This window comes from Xenia sp. Carnegie-2017, unplaced genomic scaffold, assembly GCF_021976095.1.
Source record: "Xenia sp. Carnegie-2017 unplaced genomic scaffold, XeniaSp_v1 HiC_scaffold_22, whole genome shotgun sequence".
Lineage (NCBI taxonomy): Eukaryota > Metazoa > Cnidaria > Anthozoa > Malacalcyonacea > Xeniidae > Xenia > Xenia sp. Carnegie-2017.
The window spans coordinates 13,352,265-13,378,571 of NW_025813485.1; the positions used below are offsets into that span (position 1 = coordinate 13,352,265).

At 35.2% G+C, this 26,307-nt stretch overlaps 3 protein-coding genes and 1 pseudogene across 3 annotated transcripts; all 4 read left to right on the top strand.

Annotated features, from left to right (window-relative positions):
* Positions 1-764: 764 nt before the first annotated feature.
* On the top strand, positions 765-7,169 carry LOC124446235 (glypican-6-like). Its single transcript, XM_046997064.1, has 6 exons — positions 765-1,150; positions 1,328-1,486; positions 3,659-4,350; positions 4,896-5,032; positions 5,479-5,616; positions 6,005-7,169. Exons 1-6 carry the CDS (start codon positions 1,003-1,005, stop codon positions 6,600-6,602), a joined length of 1,872 nt encoding a protein of 623 aa, XP_046853020.1. The 5' UTR covers positions 765-1,002; the 3' UTR covers positions 6,603-7,169.
* Positions 7,170-9,212: 2,043 nt separating this feature from the next.
* On the top strand, positions 9,213-10,954 carry LOC124446774 (flagellar calcium-binding protein-like). The gene is made up of 2 exons (XM_046997651.1): positions 9,213-9,339; positions 10,216-10,954. Exon 2 carries the CDS (start codon positions 10,218-10,220, stop codon positions 10,758-10,760), a length of 543 nt encoding a protein of 180 aa, XP_046853607.1. The 5' UTR covers positions 9,213-9,339; positions 10,216-10,217; the 3' UTR covers positions 10,761-10,954.
* A 1,092-nt stretch (positions 10,955-12,046) lies between these two features.
* Positions 12,047-13,838, top strand: LOC124446775 (annotated as a pseudogene).
* A 2,350-nt stretch (positions 13,839-16,188) lies between these two features.
* Positions 16,189-26,283, top strand: LOC124445155. Its single transcript, XM_046995861.1, has 4 exons — positions 16,189-16,367; positions 24,810-25,124; positions 25,926-26,078; positions 26,201-26,283. The coding sequence occupies exons 1-4, from the start codon at positions 16,346-16,348 to the stop codon at positions 26,281-26,283; spliced, it is 573 nt and encodes a 190-aa protein (XP_046851817.1). The 5' UTR covers positions 16,189-16,345.
* Positions 26,284-26,307: the final 24 nt, after the last annotated feature.

Consider the following 26,307-nt stretch of genomic DNA (forward strand, 5'->3'; position numbering starts at 1 on the left):
TCGTCAGTCATGCATGTCCGTCGCCATTTCCCCCCCTAGCAAAGATTTTCACATTACCGTAACTAAAGTCTGGGTCTTATTTCGTTCAATTCATAGTCATTTTTCGTTTATCAGTTGTGAAAGTACACAATGTTCTTTATGTAATTTCTAATTAGCAGCAATTTTAAAAAACACTTGAGAAAAACGACGATTTTTTTGAGAGCAAACATGTTTCGACATGTTCAATTCATAGTCATTTTTCGTTTATCAGTTGTGAAAGTACACAATGTTCTTTATGTAATTTCTAATTAGCAGCAATTTTAAAAAACACTTGAGAAAAACGACGATTTTTTTGAGAGCAAACATGTTTGCTCTCAAAAAAATCGTCGTTTTTCTCAAGTGTTCTTTATGTACATATTTTTCTTCGTATTTTTTTTATAAAGACCGTCATAATTGTGTCGACAGTGTTGTAGTCTTTTTTCTATTCATTGATGTTTCGGAAAGGTACGTTTCCACCTCCGTTCAAGTGCTCCGATGATGTTACAAAAAATATCAATTCAATACATCAATCGTAATATCAATTGCTGACTGCCCCATTGAGCAAAGATAATCAAACATGTGGGAAGAAGGTGCAGCAAATTCCTGCCATGAAAGTATGGTGTATCTTGTTCGATCGTTTTATTCCTTATTATTTAAGCCCCAAAGTGTCGATATTTCTAGAATAAACATAAAATATCGATTGAATCATCTTTAAAATGTCTTTGTTCTCCACCCCATGGCTTGTTCCGGTTGTACTCCATCATGGTAACACGATAGCAGCGGGATGTCGCGTCTCTCGTCAACATTGTTTATGAATACAATTATTTATATTCAGTCACTCGTTTCTCTGTCGAAGAACTGTTCTCGATCCGATAATCGTAGTCTCTTGCTTCTGTTTGTTGTCCAATGATAGTTTTTGCCTTAGTTCTTGCTGTGGCGTCTTTGTGTTGAAGCCTAAAGAATATTATCGTTCAAATTCTCAAGATGAAGGACTTCGTCGTTCTAGTGTTTTTGTTGGTTTTACTTTTGTCAGCGAATTGTAAAATAACGAGTGATGTGAAAAACTGCTCACTTCAATCAAATCTTTTTCAAAACGTATCACAAGATCTTTTGTTGAAGAAACCTACAAAAGGTTAGTGAACGGTGTATTTTAAGTCGAAGAGTGCGGTCTCACTTTCGACTTTAGACCAAGGCCGTTAGTATGTATATGGCTTTCAACGTCATTTTATATCTTTCTATCTGTGTAAATCGATTTTTATCAACGCATCTTTGTCGCAGTTTTACAATATCGTATGTTTTTGTTTTGTAGGTCTTAATTTGAGGATATGTCGGAGCAATTTAACATGTTGTTCGCAACAAATGGAGTATGAATTGTACGCTACAAGCAGCAGGATACTCGAAGTTGCCCTTCAACGCCAAACTAATGCCACACTTCAGTTTCTTAAAACACGAGCTTCGCAATTCGACGGTAAGTGCCAAAATCAAGCGCTTGCTCGAAATCAAACCGTGCTAATAATGCTCAACTAAACACTCTCAATTCTGACAATGTCTCAATTCTGACAAATTTTCATCATGAAGTAGATTTTCATCACATTTGTGTACAATGTGAGCTGTGTATCTAACAATGTAAATGGGATTTTAATCATGTACTGCGTTGTTTATAGAGCGTTTGATCATGTTTTGAACTATAGGTGAAAGGTTTTGGTCTTCATTTTATGACCTTAAAGGGCTGCGGTGGCTTGCTGTTGTCGGCCACTGTGAAAGATTTTTGATGAACAGCCAGAATGACTGTTACTTTACAATGTTTTCATGAATGTATATCTTCATGTACATACTCGCTGTATGAATACCATGTAACCTGTGGTTCGTTAAACAACAAACACATAATACTTTGAACTGAAATTACATTCAACGGTAAATAAGCCATCAATCATCAAAACAACCCTTATAATTAATATTGAATAAAGATTCAACACGCGTTCATTCTTTTATTGTCGGGCATGACCGCTTTACCGTAAAATACCCTGATGCATTAATACTATTTCTTGCCTTTCATCTTTTTTAATCGGTGTTGTACATAAGCCTCGATTTAAACTCCCTCCCCTTGAGAAGATTATTGGCACATTTCATCGAAAAATGCAATCGGTATTAATGGCTGTCAGTTTAATGAAACAAAAGCCTTATAGCAAAAGATTAAAGTTTAGTTGTTCGCGTTGACGCATTTGCATGTTTTTTGACAAATCGAATCACTTCAAACTATTTCAATATATCACTGACTTATGCTCCTAAATGAACGTTTATGTCATATCTATTTAATGTTTAGAATAAATATGTTTGCTATTTGCGGATTGTCAATTGTGTTTTATATTTATCAAAGTATGGCATTTGGTACTTATAGACTTGTACTAATAATCTTGCAGACGAATGTGCTAGAATTTGCTATTGTTCGTTGCCATGTGTCATTTGCTAACTATATTTCATTTTCATCAAATATATATGACATGCATCAATAGATGTGTTTAAAACAAACGGGAAAGGTAATTGGTTTGCAAATATAAGCTAATCATTCGCACTTAAAATATCGCACCTGATAATTAGAGCCATTTTCATTCCATTCCGATATCGTGCCAACACAGGCGCTATGGAAATATTGGTTTTGACACATTACGTTTCAATAATTTAAATGGACAAAAAAATGCTAGAATTCCTTGCATTGCTTATGTTTTTTTTTGTTCAATCAATGTTAATATTCATGCTTGTTGATACGAATTGTCTGAAACAGGAAAAAACTCTTTACAAAAGTTCGTTCGTTCTTGGTTGATTTAAAATTGTGAAGTTTAATGAATACATTAATAAAACAGTGGAAATATAGATATGGCCGCGTCTTTTATATTACACAATTAACTCGTAAACGTCTCATTCTTCCCTTGAATTATGAAGCAGGAATTGAATGAGGTTAAGAAGTGGTTTTGAAGATTGTGAGGTAATGATTTGGGTTTGAGGTTTGCGTGTTCATTTCCATAACTGAAAATCTGTGATAAGTCCTCTTATCCTTCGAGTACCTACTTGAATCACTGTATTTTTTACAGTTATTCTGGATTTTGGTTTAACTTTTTTCTTCTGAGAAATTCCTTTTAATTTTCCTTCTTATGACACAGAAGCCATTAGTGTGGCTCTAGTGTGATATTTCACGCGTTTTAATCACCGATGCTCTTAACCAATCATACTTTCATACTGTAATGTTAGCCCACATCTTGCCTTATCGATGACAACAAAATGATAACTACAAACGAGACACTTTGCTTTTTAATGTACTAGTAAATTAATTTAACTTTGGTAACTTGATATTGCGTATTCCACGGTGATTCGATTTTTCTGATTAACTGTTATTTTATGCTGTATCTTTTGACTGTTATTAATTTCGTCCGGGCTTCTTGCATTTGACTTATTTTTGTGATATTTTTTTAAATTCCACATGTAGTAACAAGATTACCAAAATTCTTTTTTTACATAGACAAGTTTCGTTTCGGAGAATGTATCTTATTATATCAAATATCAATAACAGCCTGAAACATTTGTCATTTAATTTATTAATCTTTCTTTTCATTGTTGTAATTAATGTGGTTGGCTTGTTTTCCAGGTTTTATGATGAATTTGCTTCGCACATCGAGGAAAAAATGGAGCGAAATGCTTGCTCGCGTGTACATGAATAATTTCTATAAAAATCGTGAAATTTTTGATGACTTGTTTATTACCTTGGAAGACTTCTATACTGGCAATAGGAAGATTGATTTGAGACAATCCTTTCGAGTTTTTTTACAACGAACCCAATCTACAATGTTTGGTTTGGGGAAAGAAGAATTATTGAATGATACGGATTTCATAAATTGCTCCGCTAGACGAATCGATGATATACAACCTTTTGGTATCTACCCACGGAAAATCACGATGAACATGCTTACAACGCTTGTGTACGCCAAAGTGTTCTCGACGGGTCTTTGGAAAGGGTACATTATTGCCTCCTCTCTGATTGGTAATTTTTTACGCAAAAAATGCATAGAAGAGTTCACCAAAGCTCAGTTTTGTGATGTTTGTAACGGAATTCCTGATGCCAGAATGTGTAATGGGACTTGTCATAACGTTTTGGGTCGATGTTTCCACTTTGATGGCAAATTAAATGGCTACTGGCGTGATTACATGCGTGGCATGTACGCATTAGTTGGTAAACTTGATGGCCAGTACGACATCACTGCGATATTTGGAATGTTCAGTTTCGATATTTCGAGTGCTATCATGGAAATGAGCAAAAATTTCGGCAAAGTGTTGGCAAAGGTTCTATATTTATAAATTCATGCTCTGGCATTATTATATTCATATGCTCCGACAACTTCACAATTTTTCTTTTCCAAGAAGACTGCCCCCTCGAATTTGTAATTTGTAATTAGCTTCTTTTTGGCCTGCCTCAAACTATTTTTCAAACGTCGAATTTTACTTGCGCCAGATGCATTAAAGATAAAGGAAAATGAGGCAAAAATCCTCTTTATCTTTTAAATGCATTGTTAATGTTCGACGTTTGAAATGCGCCTTTTTTACTTTTGTTATGAATTCAACTTGCGGATCTACCATTTTGCATATCGTTCATTTTGGAGCTTTGGCTCAATTGTGATAGCAAACAATGATTGCTAACAAAAAAAGTTATTTCATAGTAGAGAAAAGGCTCGTAGCTGCATAAAAAAGCTAGTTTAACTCTGCTTTAAGTAGCATGCTTTTTTGTGCATGCACAATTGTAATCAAGTGTTCAGAAGTATTTCGTTTTGTATTCTAGTAAAAACTAGAATAACGGTGACTTCATCAACGTTTTTGAACCATTAATTTAGGCTAAGTCCTTGTGTTCTTCGAAAAATCGAAGAAAACGAGAAATAGATCGCAGTGGAAGTGATCTCTACCTGGAGGGACAACGAAAAAGAAGAAGTTCACTAATGAAAACCACGGAAAATCCACTATCCTTTGACACGTACGTAAGAAATTACAATATCGTAAATGTTCGAAGAAACTCCCCTTATCAAATTAGCCCTCCCCTTCTCGAAGCGTGAGTTTGTATTAGTCCCCTTTATCTAATAAACTTTCCGTCTCTAATTGACATCTTACACCATATTAACATGACGATGATGTTATAATAGTATGTTGTCCATTGGGCTTAAAAAAACATATATTTAATTTTAGTTTTATTTTTATTTGTGCACTCTAAGGTGATAGAAATGATATGAACGCTTCTTCTGAAACGTCTCGTGTCTATTAAACGCCCTCCCTAGAACCGCTGGAATTCATTAAACACTGCGGGCGTTTATTATATGATTTAAAGTGTTTTTCACTGAGTAGATATTTTTCATCCATTTTTGTAATCATATGATGAAATTATGCGTTTTCTTCAACCATGACAAATCGTTCGAATTTCTTTAGCTTTACCAAGGAGTTTCGTGATGAATTGATTAAGTTCGGAGACGTGTGGACTAACCTACCAAAGACGGTTTGTGATTTGAATGTGTTTGCGGCTCGTGCACAAAATGAAAGTTGTTGGAACGGCTTTACGATACAGAGGTTGGTCTTTGCTTCGTTGTCACGAAAATTTGACGTCATTTTGAAGTAAATATTTTCCAGATTATTTCTTTTCTCTTTGTCGATGACCGAAAATGACCGAAAAGGGGTTTCCAAGTCCCAGTTCCCTTGATACGACAGTAATATTTAGCTTCATTCCTCAAAAACTATTCTACGAAATCGAAAAATATTTTAGAAGTTAATTAGTATTGTTTACGCTGTATTATATAAACCCGTGCATCTCACCCTTGGAATTTAATGACACTTTTAATTTTTGTATGAGTTGCATGTTGTTCGGCTTTCTGCCAGAAATATGTTTGGATATAAAAGCCGACTGGAATTGTTTTTGACTTAGGCGTGTGCCTTAACGTACTGCAATCTTTCTTTTCAGAAATTCGGAAGACGTTCCAAGGTTAGGGTTATCGTTAGTCAATGCAGATTTAGATTATCAAAGGAAAATATCAGATCAACTTTCGAAATTGAAAATAATGATCACGAATCCAGTAAAGGATGATGATGCTAGTGGTGATGGTTTACATAGGTCTGATGACGAAGAGTCATCTAGCGCATCTGGATCTGGTAGCAACGAACCTCTTGGTGACAATGAATCTTCTGGTTCCGGTGAAACCATTAGGGGAAAAAACGTTGTAAAAAGTACACCACCTGTCATACCAGATTATGTCTCGAACGACGGCACAAGCAAAACTTCCACTCCCGAGAAAACAGACAATTACGCACCTACATCTATACTCATTACGGATGACGAAGATATCCCCTTTTCCGGCTCTGGTGATCGTATAAACAATAATACTTTGAGCGACGATGTTCCCACTCATTATACAAACGATAATGACAACGACTCTCCTACCACACGTGGTAGCGTGAAAATCTTTGTGGACACCACGTGGCCCTCACGAGCATGCCATGGAAGTGTCATCTCACACGTTGCTATATTTCTCGTAACAACGTCAGGGCTCATGTTTGTCTGATGTGGCAGTACGTTTGAGAAGCTGTATTTTCTGAAGAACGGATAGTTATTTTACCCTTGCATTTCAAATTTCTAATGTGTCATTAAAAAGTTGCCATCGACAGACCTTATACATTTAATAATTTATGCATAAGTTGCTTAACGTTTTTATAACCCTTCGCTGTTCTCTCATCTATTGAAAGTTAACAATTATGTACGATTCCTTTGTTAACTTGGCGGTTCTCAACTTAATTTTTGCCATAAATATTTTTTCGGCTTGTGTACTTAACGTCATTCTCATTTGCAACTGATGGATGTTGGATAACACTTTTTTTAAAGGAGTCGCTAATATAGATCAATTAGAATATAGAAAAATTTAAGTAGAGATATTTGATCGTTTGAGCCAGTACAGCAAATTACGTTGTGGACTGAATAAAAGTTTGCTGTTGGTTCTGTTCGGTGTGTTTGTAAAAAGCTAAAATATCAATTATTTGCGGTAATAATGGTTATAATAGTTATGTCAGTTGTCATTATAAAACGTCTTTAATCGATTTGTGTTGTTGAATTAAAGAATCGTTCTTGTTTTGTAGTGATGTTGCTATTTATCGTGTTGGAAATCGATGTGTAATATTTGGTTCTTGTTCTGCACAACTTGCCATCTTTCTATCTTCTCTTACTAAACTTACTAAATTGTTCTACATGTCTCTAGATACTGCTTGTAGGAAACAGTGACAAAGGCTGTGGAATAGCGTTCATTCTGTAGACAGGTTACCTCTAAACATCCTTCAATCCCTCTAAACATGCTCCTGGAATCCCTATAAATATCCTCCTGCAATCCCTATAAACATCCTCCTGCCTCCCTATAAATATGCTCCTGCAATCTCTCTAAACATGCTCCTGAAATGCCTATAAACATGCTGCTGAAATACCTCTAAATATCCTCCTGCAATCTCTCTAAACATGCTCCTGAAATGCCTATAAACATGCTGCTGAAATACCTCTAAATATCCTCCTGCAATCTCTCTAAACATGCTCCTGAAATGCCTATAAACATGCTACTGAAATACCTCTAAATATCCTCCTGCAATCCCTCTAAACATCCTCCTGCCTCCTTATAAATATGCTCCTGAAATCTCTCTAAACATGCTCCTATGCATATTGAATTCATTGAGTACATGTGTTCAAACTTAATTTCAATTAAATTTCGTCTTATGTTTTATATAAACAAATCGCTCAGGGTATTCGACAAAGCAAGAGACGGTGAGGAAAAAAATAAAACGCTTGAGAATCTTAAAGATTTCTTTTTTGAAAGTAGAAATGTTTGTGCAAAAGGGCAACGCGACTTGATGCATTATCTCGTTTGTTTGGAAAACACTTGCAGAGTTAGCCACAAGGAGACTCTTGCCAATATTTGGTTCACCTGCGTCTTTGTTGTTATTACGATAACGAATGTAAATATAATTTTAGAGGCAAAGTTGCATATTTTGGCAAAAATAACCGATTCAGACAAAAGTGTGGGTAGTTTGAAGACTTAGTGACATTTAATGCCTCTTCCTACCGTCCCTATTGACCCGTACACCCTGGGTCGTTATTGCAAGGATGACGTTTCTCTTCCATGCAAAATATCGCGCGATCAAATTGTTGCGGCAGGTGTCTTTTAAACTGCGCATGTGTGTGTTCACGCAATCTTGTTCCACTTGATTGTATCCATTTTAATTTTTAAAAGAAAGAAATCGTCAAACGCCAATCGTGAGATATAAAAGTGATTTGGTCATAAAAGACACAATTTCCAGTTTTCCACGCATTGAGCAATGCTTAGAAATGCAATGGATGAATAGAACTGTCATATTGAGAACGAGAAAAGAACAATTATTGATACCCTAGTAATTAATGCATGATTTTTACATACACCCATAATACATATACGTATGTGTAAAAAATGCGATTGTAGAAATTGACCAAATTTCAACACCATTTGCATGTAAATTGTTCATATGATGGCTCTGGCTGAAGCATATTTTTTTATAGCATATCTACCAAGCATTACCTAAAAAAAATCAACTTAATCAACAATCGCTTCAGAAAGATGCATATCATACATTCGATGTCGCGAGCAAAAATTGCTTCAGCCATGTTGGAGCTTATGCTTGGATACATATGGTTGGATGCTTCAGCCATATAGAATAAAAAGAAATTGCAATAAAAGAAGAATTTTCCCATTCTATTTTGCAAATTTGCACTATATATAATCGATTACATTGTCCGATAAAAACGGACACGTTAAATTGTTTTGTTTCTTTATTTAACCTGTTGTGATGGATGTTTTCACATATGCAAAAATAGCATTTTGATGGCTTCGCCTCTTCGAATGCAGTCGCCACAGTTGATTTCTATTTTAGCGCAATGACTCAAAATGGTAAAGTTGTATCTTGTAGCCCCAGACGACGAGCAATATTATCAGCAAATTTACGCAAAAGTTCTCGAAAGTTCTAATGAAGAATGTAGAAATGTATCCTGAGTGACATGTCGTGCAAAATGATGGACTTTAATTGCACATTTTGCAAAGTTCCCATTTAAATTATTTGAACTCGTAAATAGTTTTGGACACCTGTAGCTACAGATGCATAAAGTGAGACGCACATAAATAATTTAATCTCTATGGCTGGCCGAGGTATTTAAAACAAACCTGACACAACACTTGTCAACATACGAAATTTACATTTGCCTACCGACACTCAAGCAGTTTTCCGTCAGACAAGGTATGTGTGAAATTTTGTATTTCTCTATGAACATCGACCCCTAGTTCTGGTCAATTTACCAATAACTTGTAGGATGAGTACTTTACGATGAGTGGCATGAGTTGATTATTATTGTCCTCGCAAAAACTAAAATTCGCGTACCTACGGCTTTATTTATAAACAGAAGAAGGCAACGACCATTTTTGCACGAAGAATTATGTGCGTACTGTTTAAAGCATTTATATATGAATTTTTACGAAAGCTTGTCCATTTTGTTTTGGTATTCATTGGGAATCATTACCAGAAGATTACATGCAAATTTTAGGTTTAATAATTCGTCAAACGTAACTTTTTACGTTTGTTAATTCAGAGCAAGTAAGCATCGCATCATGTTGTTGATAATCGTTGTCAAAAACAGGACTTCGTTAAAAAACTATAGTATAGTCATTGGCTTATCACACAAAAAAAGTTATAAGCGACCAGTAGCTACTTTGACATTCCCCATTTTCTGTGAGTAAAAGTTGATTCTCTGTCCTTTATTGGTGCAGTGCATTTTTTGGCATAGTCTTATCAACTGATTACATGAATTACAATATTTGGCTTTCAACTATTTAGAGTATTCATTTGACCGGGCTGCAACCCGTTACCGCTACTTTTATTCTTTATCTGTACAAACTCGTTGCTATGAGTAGCTCAAACAGTCTGATATTTGTTAAGCCAAAGAAAAACGTTCTTTTCATAAATGACAAAATAGTGATACATCTAAAAAGTATATGACGAGGTTTTGCATGATTGATTCCATTGAGCTGCCGAAACCATGATCAGCTTGTATCGAAAATCGTTTTCCATGTTTCCATGATTAAACTTGGAAACTCTAATTGGACATTCTTTGATTAGATATGGATATTGATTGGACTGCGATAAATGCTAAGCTACCTACTGCAAGGGCAGACAAGGCTGCAAGGAAGAAAATGTTCAATCAGTTTGACCCCAACGGTAACGGAATCCTCTCACTGGCCGAAGTCGAAAAAGGCATCAGAGATGTGTTGCATATTGATGAAATATTCAACGCAAAACTAGCTATCATGATGGCCTTCCAGTTGGCAAAAGACAGCCAAAAGTCAAAAAGAGGAGACTTGGGCGATGACTACATTGAGTTGAACGAGTTCCGATGCTTTCTGCTTGCGCTTCGACAGTACTTTGAGTACTGGGTGGCCTTCTGTCGCGCTGACGCAAACAATGATAAGCGAATAAGTTTGATAGAGTTCGTGGAGGCGAAAAGCAAGATTGAAACATGGGTGGGACCCATAAACGATATGGAGGCTGAATTCAAAGAGATTGACACCAATGGTGGTGGGTTCATTATGTTTGATGAATTCTGTAAATGGGCCATTGGCAAGAATCTGGACTTAGAAGATGATGATGACAACATTGCTGAATAACGTTCATGAATGTTATAAAAACACGTTAAAACTTACAATTTTGATCATATTTCATAATTAGTCATATTTATTGAGGAAACCTTTTCATATAGAACATATGATTTTCAAAACATATGTAGTTAACGGAGTTAAAATAATGTAGTTAGATGGGGTTGAAAATGTTATAAAACTGCAATAAATTATCGATGGCTTTACCTAAGCACACCAGTCAATAATCAAGCATATATAAATAACATTTTCCCAGAAAGGAAGGTTGGTGACCAATTTGATATTATGTCTAGGTTGTTTCTACTGAGGCAACGTTGTAACTGTTCATTGTGATCATTGTATTAAATGTAATTCTGTTTTCACAATTACAAGCATCAACTTTGACCATCGTAAAGTGAAAATAATAGACGCTTCAATTAAATGTTTTGGTAAACGTATCATCCGTTTCTTAACAACATATTTTAAGGCAAAATTGTCCCTGTCACTTTGCATCAATGGCATTTTCCGGCACTCAACTTTACTATGTGACTGTTTCTCATTTTATGGAACGAGAAGTTATTTTACGGCACTATGGACAAATTTGGTTCAAATATTTCAAAAACGTCATCGCCATTTTCTCTGATACGACTGTTGCTTTTTCTTAATCCGTACATTCATTAAAAAATTGAGCAAAAACATTCTGTTACATATAAGATTGAACAGAAAAGGACTAAATAGGTATAAGACCAAGTTAATTGCACGACTGAAGATCTTAATATTTACTTCAATAGAGAAATTTGCAAAAGTTGTTGTCACCAGCTCTGACTCAACAAGTCTTATTTATTTTTGAAAATTAAAATGTGAAGTATGATCTATAATGATTGCTTTATTTGTGCCTATATTTGGAAAAAGAATCAATGGCCCTTCTACATACAAATGCATTGAGCATGACCAAAATTGGTAAATTAATACATTTTAGGTGAATTGGTCTAATTTAAGTATCTAAAAAAGTATGGTATGATTGATCCAAATAAGTATTTACTAAAATAAACAGCAGTTGTTGATAAAGCCATCTTATTGAAAACATATACTATTCACGCTTAAATTGCTTGATTTTTTTATGATTATTGTCGACTTCGTCATTCTGTTGATACAAAACATCAAACATGTTAAAAGTTGTGCGACACGTGACTTCACCGTTTCACCGGTGAATTAAATTTTGTTTCACCAGGGGATTAAATTTTGCATCAGAAGTGCGATATATTTTTAAACAATATATACCTATTTAACTTGACCATTTTAACATGGACATGGTTTGTGTACTATGAAGAGAAGAAACAAGAAAAGATTTCAGCAATTCTAACTAAAAAGCACTTGATAGAGTGACTTACTTACCCTTTGTTGGCAGAATTTCAAATTGTTTTGTTTGGACTTGTAAAATGTTTTTGTGCAATAATTTAATGATAAACCCCAGGAGTGATTTCACGCCAAGTTGCACTCATACGACATTAACATTTGACAAACATCACCAGCAGCTTCTAGACGCTAAAGGTAAGAGTAAAATTTCATACTTTTCTAACTAAATGGCTCTTTAGATCGTGTCAATTTGTAGTTATTACATACAATCAGCAAAAATACGTACAAATATTGCGCATGTGTAATTTTGTACTTCATTTTACGAAAGCTAAGTCATTTTATTAATTGAAATTCGCTTTAACAAGACTGCAAATAATACTTTCAAAAGCTATATCTTCTTTATATACTTTGTTGTAATGTAGTAAGTAGCATTTTACATTGACTAGAAGTAGCAAAAATTGTTTGGCGATCGTTGCCTCAAACAGGACTTCGTCAATAGAAACAATTGCATTGACTCATTAGCAAAACAATAAATCATGAAGTTGTAAGGTGCACATCTTTTGTCAAGTAAACGATAGATATATGAATGCTTTCAGTTTTGCGAGAGTCGGTCGCATTCCCGAAGCCTGTGCGTGTCGAGATGGACCAGTTTAGTTGCTTCACTTGTCTGTTTGTACGAACTGGATGCTTCTTGACATTTTCATTAACTGCTTATGTAAATATTATAATTTCGGCTCTTAGGAATGCAAAACAAATATGCCATTCACTGGTGAGATTACATTATTTGACTGGGCTGCAACCCACTATATATACATATTTTATCAATGAAAAGTCTCCTTAGGTAAACTATAATTCTTTTTTTAAAACTAGCGAAAGTCATACGATACCATCCTTGGACAAGTAAATAATGAGGACAAGTTTTGCATGATTGATTTCATTACGTTGCAAAATCTTTTATAGCGAATACTCATCATTGCTAATCGTTATTCATTATATATTCCATGGTAAATGCTAGTTAGAGAAATCAGTCAATTTTATATTTGAAATAAACCTTTGCTATCTTTAATAAAACCATAGATAAGATATGGATATTGATTGGACTGCGATAAATGCTAAGCTACCTACTGCAAGGGCAGACAAGGCTGCAAGGAAGAAAATGTTCAATCAGTTTGACCCCAACGGTAACGGAATCCTCTCACTGGCCGAAGTCGAAAAAGGCATCAGAGATGTGTTGCATATTGATGAAATATTCAACGCAAAACTAGCTATCATGATGGCCTTCAAACTAGCTAAGAATAGCAAAAGTCAAGGAGAGGCGACCTGGGCGATGACTACATTGAGTTGAGGGAGTTCCGAGGGTTTCTGCTTGCGCTTCGACAGTATTTTGAGTACTGGGTGGCCTTCTGTCGCACTGATGCAAACAGTGATAAGCGAATCAGTTTGATAGAGTTCGTGAATGGAAAAGCAAGATTGAAACATGGGTGGGACCCATAAACGATATGGAGGCTGAGTTCAAAAAGATTGACACCAATGGTGGTGGGTTCATTATGTTTGATGAGTTCTGTAAATGGGCCATTGGCAAGAATCTGGACTTAGAAGATGATGATGACAACATTGCTGAATAACGTTCATGAATGTTCTAAAAACATCGTTAAACTCAGTGTTTTGATCAAAATTTTATGCGTATGTTTAATAATGTAGTTAATGGCTTGAAAATATGTCATTGAAAAATAATAAATAACCAATCGCATAAAACAACGTGTAGCACGTGACTGAATTCATCCCATAACACTTGTATAGTATTCTATTTGATAAAATTATTGGTAAAGTTTCAGAAATATGCGCAGAGAAAGTGTCTCGCTGATTCTCCGTTCTAACTATAAATCAAAACTATAAAATTAATAAAACAAATTATATCGGGCATGCGTATTACAAGCAAACGTATATCCAGTTACTTCTTTCAGTCAGTTAACATGTACATGTCGAAGAATGCATGGTCGAATGTCGTCATATCGTGCAAAGATTTTTTTCAACACTCTTGATTTTCTCAGGCTTCACTTTGCTTGAGTTCAATATCTCGAAAAGTAAAACGTATTAAAGCATGTGAAAGCTATGTGAAATATTCAACTTGTGTGTACATAGAATGTACGACGTACGTGGACTGGTACAACGCTACAGGCCGCCTGGGGCACGTGTTGTGTGTATGACAATATGAGATAATGAGAAGAAGTATTACTCTGTGCGAGGGAAGAAATTTTGAAGGTTGTTCTGGATGTAAGTGCTGGTAATCTACAACTTATTACAACAATCTCTTTTTTTTAATCATGAATAATTAACCATAACCAATAAATCTGACGGTGGTGTTTGTTTTTACTAGACAACTTTCTTGCCAAGTCAACATGTATATTTATTTATAATCAATACCCTAATGACGTTTTATAATATAGCATAACATTATTGCAGTGGATATCATAACATTACATTGATGGCTTCTTTGCACTCACAAACTACATCATAAATGATAACACATGACAATTAACATTAATGTAGCATTGGCAATGAATTGAACACGGCACAAGTTTTGCAATTAATGAACCGATGCTATCTCAAATATCTTCTAATAACTTTTCCCTTAATAGAAATAACGGTTTATTCAATGTCTATTCAACTTGGTAAATATACAACACTTTCTAATTCAACAAACCCCATGTAGTCTGGAGCAGTTTTGCTCTGTTACTTTCATTTTAAAACTTTTGTTTGTGATTAGCATTAAAGTTTGTTTTTGATTTGAGTGGGATTAAAAAAATATTCTACCATGAATATCAAGGAATATGTATGTGTGACCGAAGCAAATTGCTTTTCGGTTGACACAGTGAAACAAATCACAAATTGGCTGAAGAATTAAAGTCTTTCCACTGTTTGAAAAGTTATCAAAAATTGTATTATTTCTTGTATTATTATTAGATATGTATTGTATTCTTAGATAGTATAGTGGGAACAGGCCAACCATTAATGATTTTTTGTGGTATGTGCGCACCTTGCCCCCACCAGCTCTGCCACCACTGTTACAAAATTGGCCATAAACAACCTCATTGAATTATATGCAGCCTTGATATAATTGAAGTAATGTTACATCAAAAGTGCAATAGAATTGGCTTTACAACAGAATTGTTATACAAAATTTACAAATGCTAAGTATACCTTCAATATTAAAATAAGATTATCCCACATTTAACAGGACTGTTCATCATGTATTATGAAAGCAGTTTTGTTCAAAGTGTGTGCTAAACATACTTGGCCTGTTGAAATAACCATGTAACCAAATATGTGTCTGTTCTTTTAAAACCACAAATTGTTGAAAACATAACCCAAATGTTCACATGAAAATAATATCAAGACAGTAAAATAAAACTTTTAAATACATAAAGGAAGTCTACACTTGCTGAATTTACATCAATATTTTGGTAGGCTATAGCTCAATTTATCTTTTTTTTTTGGAAGCCCAAAGTTTTTTTTTCAATCAATGCTGCAGTAGCATTGCGGCAGTAGTAGACCTATAGATTTTACATAGGTCTCTAGCTTTATAAATTTTCTGAAATTGATTGTGTCCATCTCAGAAATTGATTGAATCTTGAACTATTAGCATCTGACTGGTCATAGTACTGGTATGTATGGTGAAATTATTAACATTTATTGGTCAGTTTTCTTTTAGAAATAAATATACTTTCTGATGAGCCAGCAAATTTATGTGAATATTGTCAGTTAATAACAGTTTTAATATCAGTAGCAGATGTAAAACTATAGACAAAAATCGCTAATTACATTACAATAAATATGCATTTTAAACAAAATATGTACATCTGTTTGAACAGTTTTATTGGCAATATTTTTGCTTGATAAATCAATATTGTTTGGTAATTTCAAACCAACAATCTTGTTACTTTGAAATTATAATTAGCTGTTGCAATGTTTCAGGCATACTGTAGATCAGTGACTGTGTTACCGTTGACCTGTTGTGTGGCTATCATATCTTCTAGTCTTTCACTTGTATGACGTGTTTAATCGTGTCTGAACCTGCCTAATCTTAATTACATAAAAATAACAAACAAAATTGCAGTCTACTTAGTGTAATTACACCATATATTTCTTTTTGTTGGACGTATTGACAGAAAATCCACCACTTTTTGTTTTCATTTTGTATTTAGTTGACATGGCTAGTTATTTGACGCTTGTGGGTGACTGTGCTGTTGGCATCGTCGAAAATGCGCGATGTTGTACACAGAAGTAAGTACTTATTACAATTTACAACTGGCCAAGCTGGTTGTTTAATTGCAGTAATCTGCTAATAGTCTATTATGACATTATTTGCCGTACATGTTATAACAGGGAATACGCAAAGAATATATAAGAAAAAAATGCTCGCGCCCAGCATGCTACATCGGCAGAACTTAAGCTAACATCAAATGTCATTGTGGAATACTTGAATTACCTTGTGCGACTTGCGTGCAGTACAAATTTATTGACAACATTAATTTTCATAGGCGCTTGTTTTCGCATTATTAATACTATAAATGATATAATCATGTGCAAATGTACATCATGATCTCAATACTTTGATCGGTCGTGTTGTCATCGTGCGAAATGCGCATAAATTATTGGTATTAATATAAGCATTGTATGTCAACAATGACGTCCGTTGACCTAGCTCTTGCTCAAACTTGTCTGAAACACGAAACAATACGGAACTAAAATATGAGCTCTGATACGAGTCCTACAAGTACAAGAAAACGTAAAAACGACATTAGACCCTCTGCTAAAGTTGTAAAATGTCTATTCGGTAAATGTGAAGACATTGAAAATGATGAAACGAAGCGTAAAGCTGAGGAAGAGAACATCTCTCATCTCAAAGAAATGGAAAAAAAGTATGGTTACGATTTCATTGAAGATCGATTTTCAGACATTGGGGATTCGCCATGTAAAATAATGAAGATAATTGAAGCGCGTTATGGAGACAATTTAAAACCGGCGACTTCGTCAAACTTTATCACAAATAGCGAGACATTGTCGGTTCCTTCAGAAAATGTATTTGACAAAAAGGACTGTAGCTCATCTCGCGAGTACAGCGTAAATGAAATGACAGAAAAGACAGAAGAAACTGTACAACACTGTTCAAGTCGTTCTAATGAAATTGATCAGAAGAAGTAAAGGGGTTTACTTCAACCTGTTTCAGGCACTGGTTTCAGGTTGAATTTTTGTACTTCAGAGATATTCAATGCCAGTCAAATCAACTTTGAAAGCGATCAAATCGTTCTGTTTGTAAGAAAAAGCTATGTCAGTATATGTTGCTTGCTTCCGGAGCTTTTAGCCACATAACTAGGTATATTGTTGAAGCAGATGTATTTTGCATCTGCTGGTATTGTTCCGTCTGATATATTATGATCATCGGTAAGCCATGTTCCTAGTGAAAAGTTCCGATGTATTTGTCAACTGTGTATTTGCAAATGGTTGTAAACCAGTAGAACATAGTAATGGTTTACATAATAATTTCTATGTATGGATGATTATAACTTGTTGCTATAATATAGTAAGTCATATTTCAGGATCTTTGTAATCTCGTCAGTTTGCACACAATATAAGTGAAAATTTCAGCAATTCGTAACAAGAAAATTTTTTACAATTTTTGTGCTCTGAAGGAAACATGCCGCATGTTTAAAGACCAAGGTCATGATTACGTTCAAGTTCATTTCACTTTCACTCTGCTGTACACGTATTAATTGTCTTTATGTTTGAAAACCTGAACAAAAAGGTATGCTAATGTTGGAATATCTTTACCGATTTTTTGAAAGGAAAGAAAGTGCACCCTGCCGCGAATGCCTTTGAACTGTGCCACAAAAACAGCTAAATTGCCAATTGACTGCACTCTGATTTAAATGTTCAAACAATAAATCACTTTAAAATGTTGTATAATAGCTTAAAATAGCACTGAGTGTATTTGATAAATGCTTTCGAGTCACCTAATATGTTATTTTCCAGAAACACCAGTACCTTCATTTCGTCAGATTACATGATTACATATTCAATATGTGTGTTCAACATTGGTAGTTGTTTTGTCTCCAGATTAACGCTTCGTATGTTTTCGCAAAGGTTTTGCGAAAACAAATGAAAGAGATCGTATATTTATTTTGATTTGTTGACTTTAAAAAGTGACCCACACTTTACGTTTTCCTGTCCGTGTTTTCGTTTAAGATGACATTTCACCAAAGTGTGTTTTTTGTTTTGTGAAATAACGATCAGATAATGTTGATCCAGTTTCATTGTCAATATTTCAAGCATTTCCTTTGACCATTTAAGCATATGCAAATCTTTTTTTATGAATTGCAATCGGAACAAGCCTGTTTACATGTCAGAATGTATATTCCAGTTTAACTTGGAATAATGAAGTAAATGTTATTTGTACCGTCTATGTGAGCAATGTATGTACTTCAGAGATCGCCCAGATTTCCTTGTAGTACACCACTTTTCCGATGTGAGCTCTAACTTCTGCTATATTTGTGAAGCATCTCACAAATATAATCATCAGAATTAATTATGAACCCACGATCAATGACGGAAATTCTAATATCTGCAAATATCTTCACCTTCAGGCCTCCCTTTCTTACCAATATCAATTTTCAAATACTTTAAAACCATCAACTCCGCTATGACTCACTTTACGCTCAAGATCAAAGATTCTCTTCACATCAACAAAATGCACCCGATCCCAGCTTTCAAATTCAGTATGTCAATCCTATTTTCACTTTGTTAACAGAGAAATCATCAACTCATGTGTTCTACATGTAATCAGATCACTTTCCCATTGTGTAAAATCATTTATTCACGTTATTGTTCATATATTATCGTGTCATATTACTTGACACACTTTGCAAAGCCCATTCGGACTGCAAATGGCTCAATGTAGAGGTCAAAACATGCTTGCTTCAGATTTCTATTGTTTTCTTTTAAATGCGTCAAATATCTTTGTTGCCACTGAGAAAATAAGTTTATTTATTTTAAATTATTTATTTTTACGAGGTACAAAGTATTGCATTTTTACGATTCATACTCTGTATTTATGTCAGAATAAAGAGCAAACAAACATTGGATGCAACCAAGGAGGAAAGAGGGATGATGTAGCTCAATCATAGGTGGAGTCATGTAGATATAGCGGCGGACTAGTATCCCGAAGGTGCGAGTTTAAATCTCGTCCAAGTCACATGTTTTTCATGTGCATATTTAAATACCGTGTTAGGATTAATATATTATGCAGATACAGTCGTCATGTAATACAGTGACAGGTACAGTTATGGGCGTCCAAAAAGGACAAAATTACCAATGTTATACATTTAAATCGAATGTCGTAAATAATATCAAACGCTTCTAAGAAGCAATTGAAATAAGCCCGTACTTAAATCCAACTTACTCAAAAGCAAATCGAAGTTGCTACACAAAACAAATCGATCTGTCACTTTTTGGTAACTTATTGGATGCAAGAAAAATCACTATCAAAATGGCCGGCGTTAGATGGCTTCCAAGACTGGAAAATTTGGACGATATTTTGAGTTTGTTTTACTCACGGGTTTATGAGGCAGATGAAAGTAGACAAAGACTTTTTGGTTTGATAAGTAGTTCGTTAGAAGCTGTTCGAACTCTTAAGATACAATTTGGTCTTTTAACTCTACGCACGTTGCAGGTGGAAGAGCAAGTAAATCGTGATATATTGTATCCAAGTAGATTTCCATGACTGTAGACTTTCATGATGTAGAACAATGGTAAATACAGTCATGATGCAGTATAATGATGGATTTAGTCTACAATGATGGATACAGTCATTGTGAAAATACAATATGGCCGGCGCGTGTAGTCATTTGACTGTTGTCTGTTAATCTGGCTTGAAGAGTAGTGAACCACCCCGGCGACAACAAGAAAAAGTCCATTTCCTGTATTTGCATGTTCCTTGTAATCATTTCCAGAGGGAATCCCCAACCAGGGATCTATTTTTTTACAGATAGTGTCTGTTCGTATAAGGAAACTATTGCTTTTCTTTCGCGATTACGTTTGATGTGCGAAAATTGTACATTACTTTGAAAGGAGATGTGTTGAACGCAGCAATAAGTACGAATAGGAGAAACTCATTATATTTAACAGGATGCTTTATTTACGTCGGCAGACAGACGAGGTGGGCCTTATCTACCTGATCTGAAGTCGTATACGGTTGCAAAACGTGGGTTTAATAGAAAATATCGCATGGCAAGAGTGTGCGTTTAATTGAAATTTGAAATTTTCTCTTTCCGTCGAGTGGTGAACATCAGTGCTCGCGAAACAACAATAAACAGCGCATTCCTAATGATGATTATTATCGAGAGGAATAAACAGCGTTGTGATTTAGACCGGACGCCATTAACGGATAAATATTGATGGCAACAATAGTATCGAATTTTATTGGAGATTATGAATTCTAGCTCTTACTTATATATTCATCAGACAAATTTATAGAAACAATCATTTTTTCCCCTATAAACATAGTCACGTTTAATTACCGCTGTCATTTATCAACGCCCATTCACAAATAACCAATAACGACAAATACGAAATCGCACATTGTTCTACTATGATTCCATTGACTGGCGATTTTTATAATGAATCGAAATACAAGCACATTATAATTCCGGATGTCTGTTGCGTACGTTTTGAATTGAGCAGCAAGCAATACCTGTAGAAAATCGATCATGAAAGAATTTAGGATGCGCAACAAAACGCTACTGTAAATTGTACTGATTTATGAGAGTATAACATTGAGAGGTATTAGGGTCACGAATTTCTAAAAGCGGGTAAATTTTCGGCAACAAGTTCACGTATGCATGTCGAGTGACTCATGAACAGCAGGATGTCCTCATAACCTTGGAAACAAGTCATTTAACGAGATCAAATAACCGCGTCGGTAGTAAATTCCTTTGTGAGGTAAGTGGCGTTGACTCGTAGAGTGCCCATCGTAGTACAATGAACGAACCTTGAAGCTACTCAGCAGATTATCACAAGGCGAAACCAGTTCTTTATCTTCGATGTATTAAAGTGAAAATGAGCAGAGGACGTGGAACAGTGAGGAGACGGTTGTTCGACGAACCACCGACAAACGAGTGCGAGCAGTTGAACAATATTAATGTTAGCGAAGATAACGAACAGCTACTTGATCGTAAGCAAGAGGAATGGAACTTTGATTTTCGGAATGGTCGACCATTGCCTGGTCGGTATGCTTGGCAACCTATGGTTAGCAACACTGTTCATCGAGCACGGCCATGTGCTTTTACACCTGTTGCAACAAGGACTACAAGTAATGAATCAATTACTAGTCAAGTAAATACAACAAGTACCAGACATGGATCAAGCAGAAGCTCAAATGTTGTAAGACATTCACCGTATAATCTCCGAAGCCGTACAAGAAACACACGTACTGTTGAAAGAGGATTTTATCCAGTTAGTAATTATTCAAATAGAGACAGAAGTAGCTCGAGGTCTTCGAACGCGTCAAGTGAACGACCCGAAGGCGACGTTAGGACGTAACCTCGTCAGAAAAGATATGACCTTTCATTGTTTCTTTTGCCACATTTTCCTTGACTGTTCACTCATGAAAATTTGTTTGTCAATGTTGTACACGGGTCCCTTATTGTGTAAATAAGTTATAGAATCTATATACAGGGGACGTTAATAAATTAATATAACACTATTGTTATATGAAGTTAGTTGATCATCATCTGCTATGAAATGACTCGACATACAATGTCGTGGGTTTTCTAAATGCCACCCTTGCATTGTTCTTTTGTTTTGCTTTTTTCATATTATTTTATAAAGTCAACCATCCCTCTTAATGTATTTTGATTTTCAAAAGCACCCATAGCAACTGTATGGAAAAGTGTTATCGCATACATTTGAAGGATTCGAGGATTTTCCTTTTAATTATGTATTTTCGTGGCGACTTCGTTTTTGTTTCTTTATGCATGTTGATCTCATTTGCAAACATTCTCGTACGCCATGCTGTTCGCTGAAATTCTGGGATTCAGTTCGGAAAACCTAAATAAATAGCCCATCCCAGTCATGCCAGACTAGCTCAGACACGTCCAAGGAACCATAACAGCTGACTATACAAGAAAAATTTGCATCACAGACTAGCGTAAAAAAATTGCAACAACTGATAACTATCCTAAATTACAATAATTGATGATTTTCTTTCCACATTTCGAAGATCAATATGTTGTACGAGCTCGTGGGGTATGAACAAAATATTCTTGTAGATGAATGATTTGTGCACGCATGTGCAACACCGAATAAAATACATGAAACAATGGGAGCCGTGTATAAAATTATTTGACTTATAGAAAGCGACGTTTTTAAATCTTAACATTAACACTATGATGCAATTCATGACTTCTTAAGCAAAGGATCCCGCATGTATCTAAATAGTACATTTCTGAAGTTTTCGTTATATGTGAAAGCGGACAGACCCGGAGTTCGAAGATAGAGTGATCTCCCGCTTAGATGGATTATTTTGAGCGAGAGATTTTTTAAACATGCATTTACGTGTAAAAACACCGACTTTCACTGAAGATTGTGTGAAATTTTCGTGTTAAAAATTGTTTATTATAAACCATTGTCGAAATTCGAAAATTTCAATAGTCTCAAGCTGTTTTTGTTTCTTTGAATTTGAAAACGACAATCGTCCCGGCAAGCTGATGCGTGCGACAGCGAAAACTTTTCCGGTTCTGTTTATTGAAACCGAGATCCCGCTAAAAAAGGACTTAACGGAAGTCATGCTGTTCTAATTAAAAACTGAAAAAACGAACATGAAACCAATAAACTTATTTCTTGTGCAACGTCGTTTGCAATTGATTGTCATCTACCATTCCATAGGATCATTTGAACGTTTCCAAATATGAGGCGATTGTTTTTAAAATTTGTGTCCATTTCCGAAATTTAGATTTTGACATCAAGCCCAAATCTTGTGCATATAAATTTCACACGCAACTCCCTCGCTTTTCAACATCCTGTGCAGTGAATGCACAAATCAATTAGCACTTTCGATTTAACAACCTTGCAAGTTTGAATTAAAATCGTGATCAGCGACGCCCTTGTAAACCCTAGTTCAAATATTTGTGCTGTCACTCTGTGTTTTGATAAAGTTCAGAGAACTATGTTACGGCACCTCTCGGAAGCGGACTCCTCCTGTAAGCGTATGCGGACACTGAAACAACCTTCCCAAAAAACATAAAGCGGACACATTTGATATATTTTCGATTAATGACACTATATAAGAATGGAAACACATGTTATTATCAGCGTGACAGAGCTGATACGGAAACAATTATTTTGCGCATTTTATTGCTCTATTTTCTTCAATTTTGGTCTCCTGAGGTGGTATAAACGTATTCTACATATTTAGTGTTTACATCGACAACATTGGTTGGGTTGCAATATAATCTACAAGTACAAATATTTGCTGGGCGTTTTTTGAACGGATACCAAGCCGTGGTTTCTAAGGTGTCGGCTTTAAGGGAGATTTATTTGACTTAAGCTGTTTACTTGTTTGGAGTTTGCCGGATTTACTCTTATAAAAGTAAACATTTCTTTGTAGATAAAACCTTGAAAACAATTGTAGTATGTTGGAAACGGTTGTTTTGAGAATATTCGCCCTTTGCTAGCTTACACTCATGCCCTCATTGACGAAAGAGGTAATTGGATGAAGTGGGCTCTTTGGGCTGTTCAACTTTCTTGTCATTTCATTGTATATCAAATTGTCGTTAAAGCTTTTGCAAAGCTCTAATAGTAAAGTCTTCGAACACACAATGGCGTGGCTCTGTACAAAGGACATAATGTCGAGTGCCTTTCTAAAGGGGCCAGGGCCAAGCTCCCCCCGGAAAATCTGTAGTTTATCAATAGCGATTTCCCGTCTTCGTAGGTGAGATTTTTTTGATTAGTTGGATGATAATATTTGAAGTCAATTAGTTATCCACCACCCTACCCTAATTTTACAAGTATTTCATCTATTGGCGTGTAAAAACCAATGTTTTTACGTTCCTTTAATTGACTCGTGGTCATTCTTTTATGTTGTATTTCTGCTAGTGTACGTAAATTTCGCAGAAGAAAGATTCAATATATCATTAACAGTAACGAATACTCCAATGGAATACTCCCTCCATAACCCATTCTTTGACGCTCACAGCAACCACTCATCATCCCCAGTGATCATCCCCTCTTAGTTTCTATGGAAACAAATGTTGAAAATTCAAATTATATAAAATTGAAAAAAATTATATCAATGATTTATATCAACAGCTATGGCAAGTTTTTTTTTATTTGTTCTCGTTTTTTTTTCTTCCTTGGCAAGGACCTAGGTATGTGAAAACAGCGTGTCTCCTGAAACTTTGACAATAGAATTAGTGCTGCAGAGGGCAACCGACTTTTAGTTTCCTAAATTTTTTTGTTTTAAAATAAATGAAGACCGTATAAAACATAACGATAAATGAAAATAAGGGCCGTCTGTATGAAACTTAGTTCATTTCCTTGTTACTGGAAGTAGTAAATCTTTCACAACGTACACTTTTACTTGAAAATCTGTACAAATACTTCACATATCATTCCTCAAGATCACCTGCAACAGAGTTCTCTCCATAAACAAAATATTTTTTTATCTTCAAGGCAACGAGCATAGTTCAAGTCCCAAGATATTGGACAGCAGTTCTCCTTCGACTGTTCACACTGAGCGGGGTGAACAAATTCGTTTAAAATGTTTATACCATGCCGACACGAATGTAAAGATTAACTGGATGAAAAATGGATTGGAAGTTCATCACAATTGTGATACTTGCATCTTTAAAGTGGAGACGTTACATGAGAGTAACGTCAGTTTCTTGCAATTTAGACCTTACGTTAAGGATGACTTTGGAGTCTATGAATGCCGCGTCCGAAACACTTATGGAACAGCTAAATATAAAATATCTGTAAAACGAATCGGTAAGATTTTTATTTTTACTGTCTTTCTGTTCAAGTTTGTGTGGAATCCTGTGTTCAAAAATATGGATTAAGTTAGCATAAAATGTGAGCTTTACTTCTGACCCAAAAACCTGGTAGTCAATCTTGTTTTCGTGGGAAAGTTAGGGATTGTAGACACGAATCTTAGCTGGATTTTTAAGATACAACGAGACAAAATGCCAAAAGAAAGAACATTATCAGAAGACCCAAGAAAAAACACCAATTTCGTCCGGTTTGTAATGAAGATGGGTCGTATCACAAAGTACAATGTTCTCTTCATCACGATATGTGTTGGTGTGTCAACGAGTTTGGCAAAAACTCTCGATGTATTTGATGGTGTTAACGGTTTAACGTGTTTTCTCCCAAAGGTAAAATTTATCGACAAGTTTCAGTTAGTGTTTTGCAACATTTTACAGAGGTTTAGAGCAGCATAAAGTGTTGAAATTGCTTTCACTATCCTTCATGCAGGGCGTATAAAATTTAAATCCGTAGAAATTGACGTGATGTGATAATTTTAATGCCTATCTCAGTGTTAAGCCAACTTGCATTATTTTTCTGATTGGCACTAAAGTTTTTCTGCTTCTTGAAATGTCACATGCCCAAATTCTTGAAAATGCACAGTTGTGCATGAACTGCAACTATGCACAGCTCTCTAAATGCAATGCAATTCATGCACAGTTGTGCACCTGTAGGGTTAATATACAGAGACTAAGCATTGAAATTTCAAAATAGCTTGATTTCTAAAGGCCTTTTTGATACACCCTGTATATCGTTTTTAAATAGATTTATCGTTCGTGGCAGTCTTTGTCTTGATTCAAGGGATTTTAGTGATGTTGTTGTTAATCGATCAGATCGTGGAATTTTATACCCACCGAAGTGTAAACGGAGCTTTAAGAAAATATTTCCATGAGCGTTTTGACAGTTTCAAGAAAGAATGTAAGTCAAAACTAAAACATTTATTTTTATCTAATATTTTCAGGCATTCATCTCAAATTCACCCATGTCTTGGATTAGCTATCACGACATGACAAAATAACAAAGAAACATCTCAATTGTAGATAGCAGAATTATGAAGGAAGTGGAAGACAGTAAGAGACGAACTAAAGACCTCTTCCTACTCAACCTACAGAGAGTAACATGAAAAGAAAGAAGAGGAAAATAAAAT

Bases quoted from the DNA above. Each gene is read 5' to 3' on its own strand.
- LOC124446235 (XM_046997064.1), top strand. From the start codon at position 1,003: ATGAAGGACTTCGTCGTTCTAGTGTTTTTGTTGGTTTTACTTTTGTCA. The intron at 5,033-5,478 runs GTACGTAAGAAA...GAATTTCTTTAG, and splicing joins AATCCACTATCCTTTGACAC to CTTTACCAAGGAGTTTCGTG. The intron at 5,617-6,004 runs GTTGGTCTTTGC...CTTTCTTTTCAG, and splicing joins AACGGCTTTACGATACAGAG to AAATTCGGAAGACGTTCCAA.
- LOC124446774 (XM_046997651.1), top strand. From the start codon at position 10,218: ATGGATATTGATTGGACTGCGATAAATGCTAAGCTACCTACTGCAAGG.
- LOC124445155 (XM_046995861.1), top strand. From the start codon at position 16,346: ATGCGCGATGTTGTACACAGAA. The intron at 16,368-24,809 runs GTAAGTACTTAT...TTTATCTTCAAG, and splicing joins GCGCGATGTTGTACACAGAA to GCAACGAGCATAGTTCAAGT. The intron at 26,079-26,200 runs GTAAGTCAAAAC...TCTCAATTGTAG, and splicing joins TGACAGTTTCAAGAAAGAAT to ATAGCAGAATTATGAAGGAA.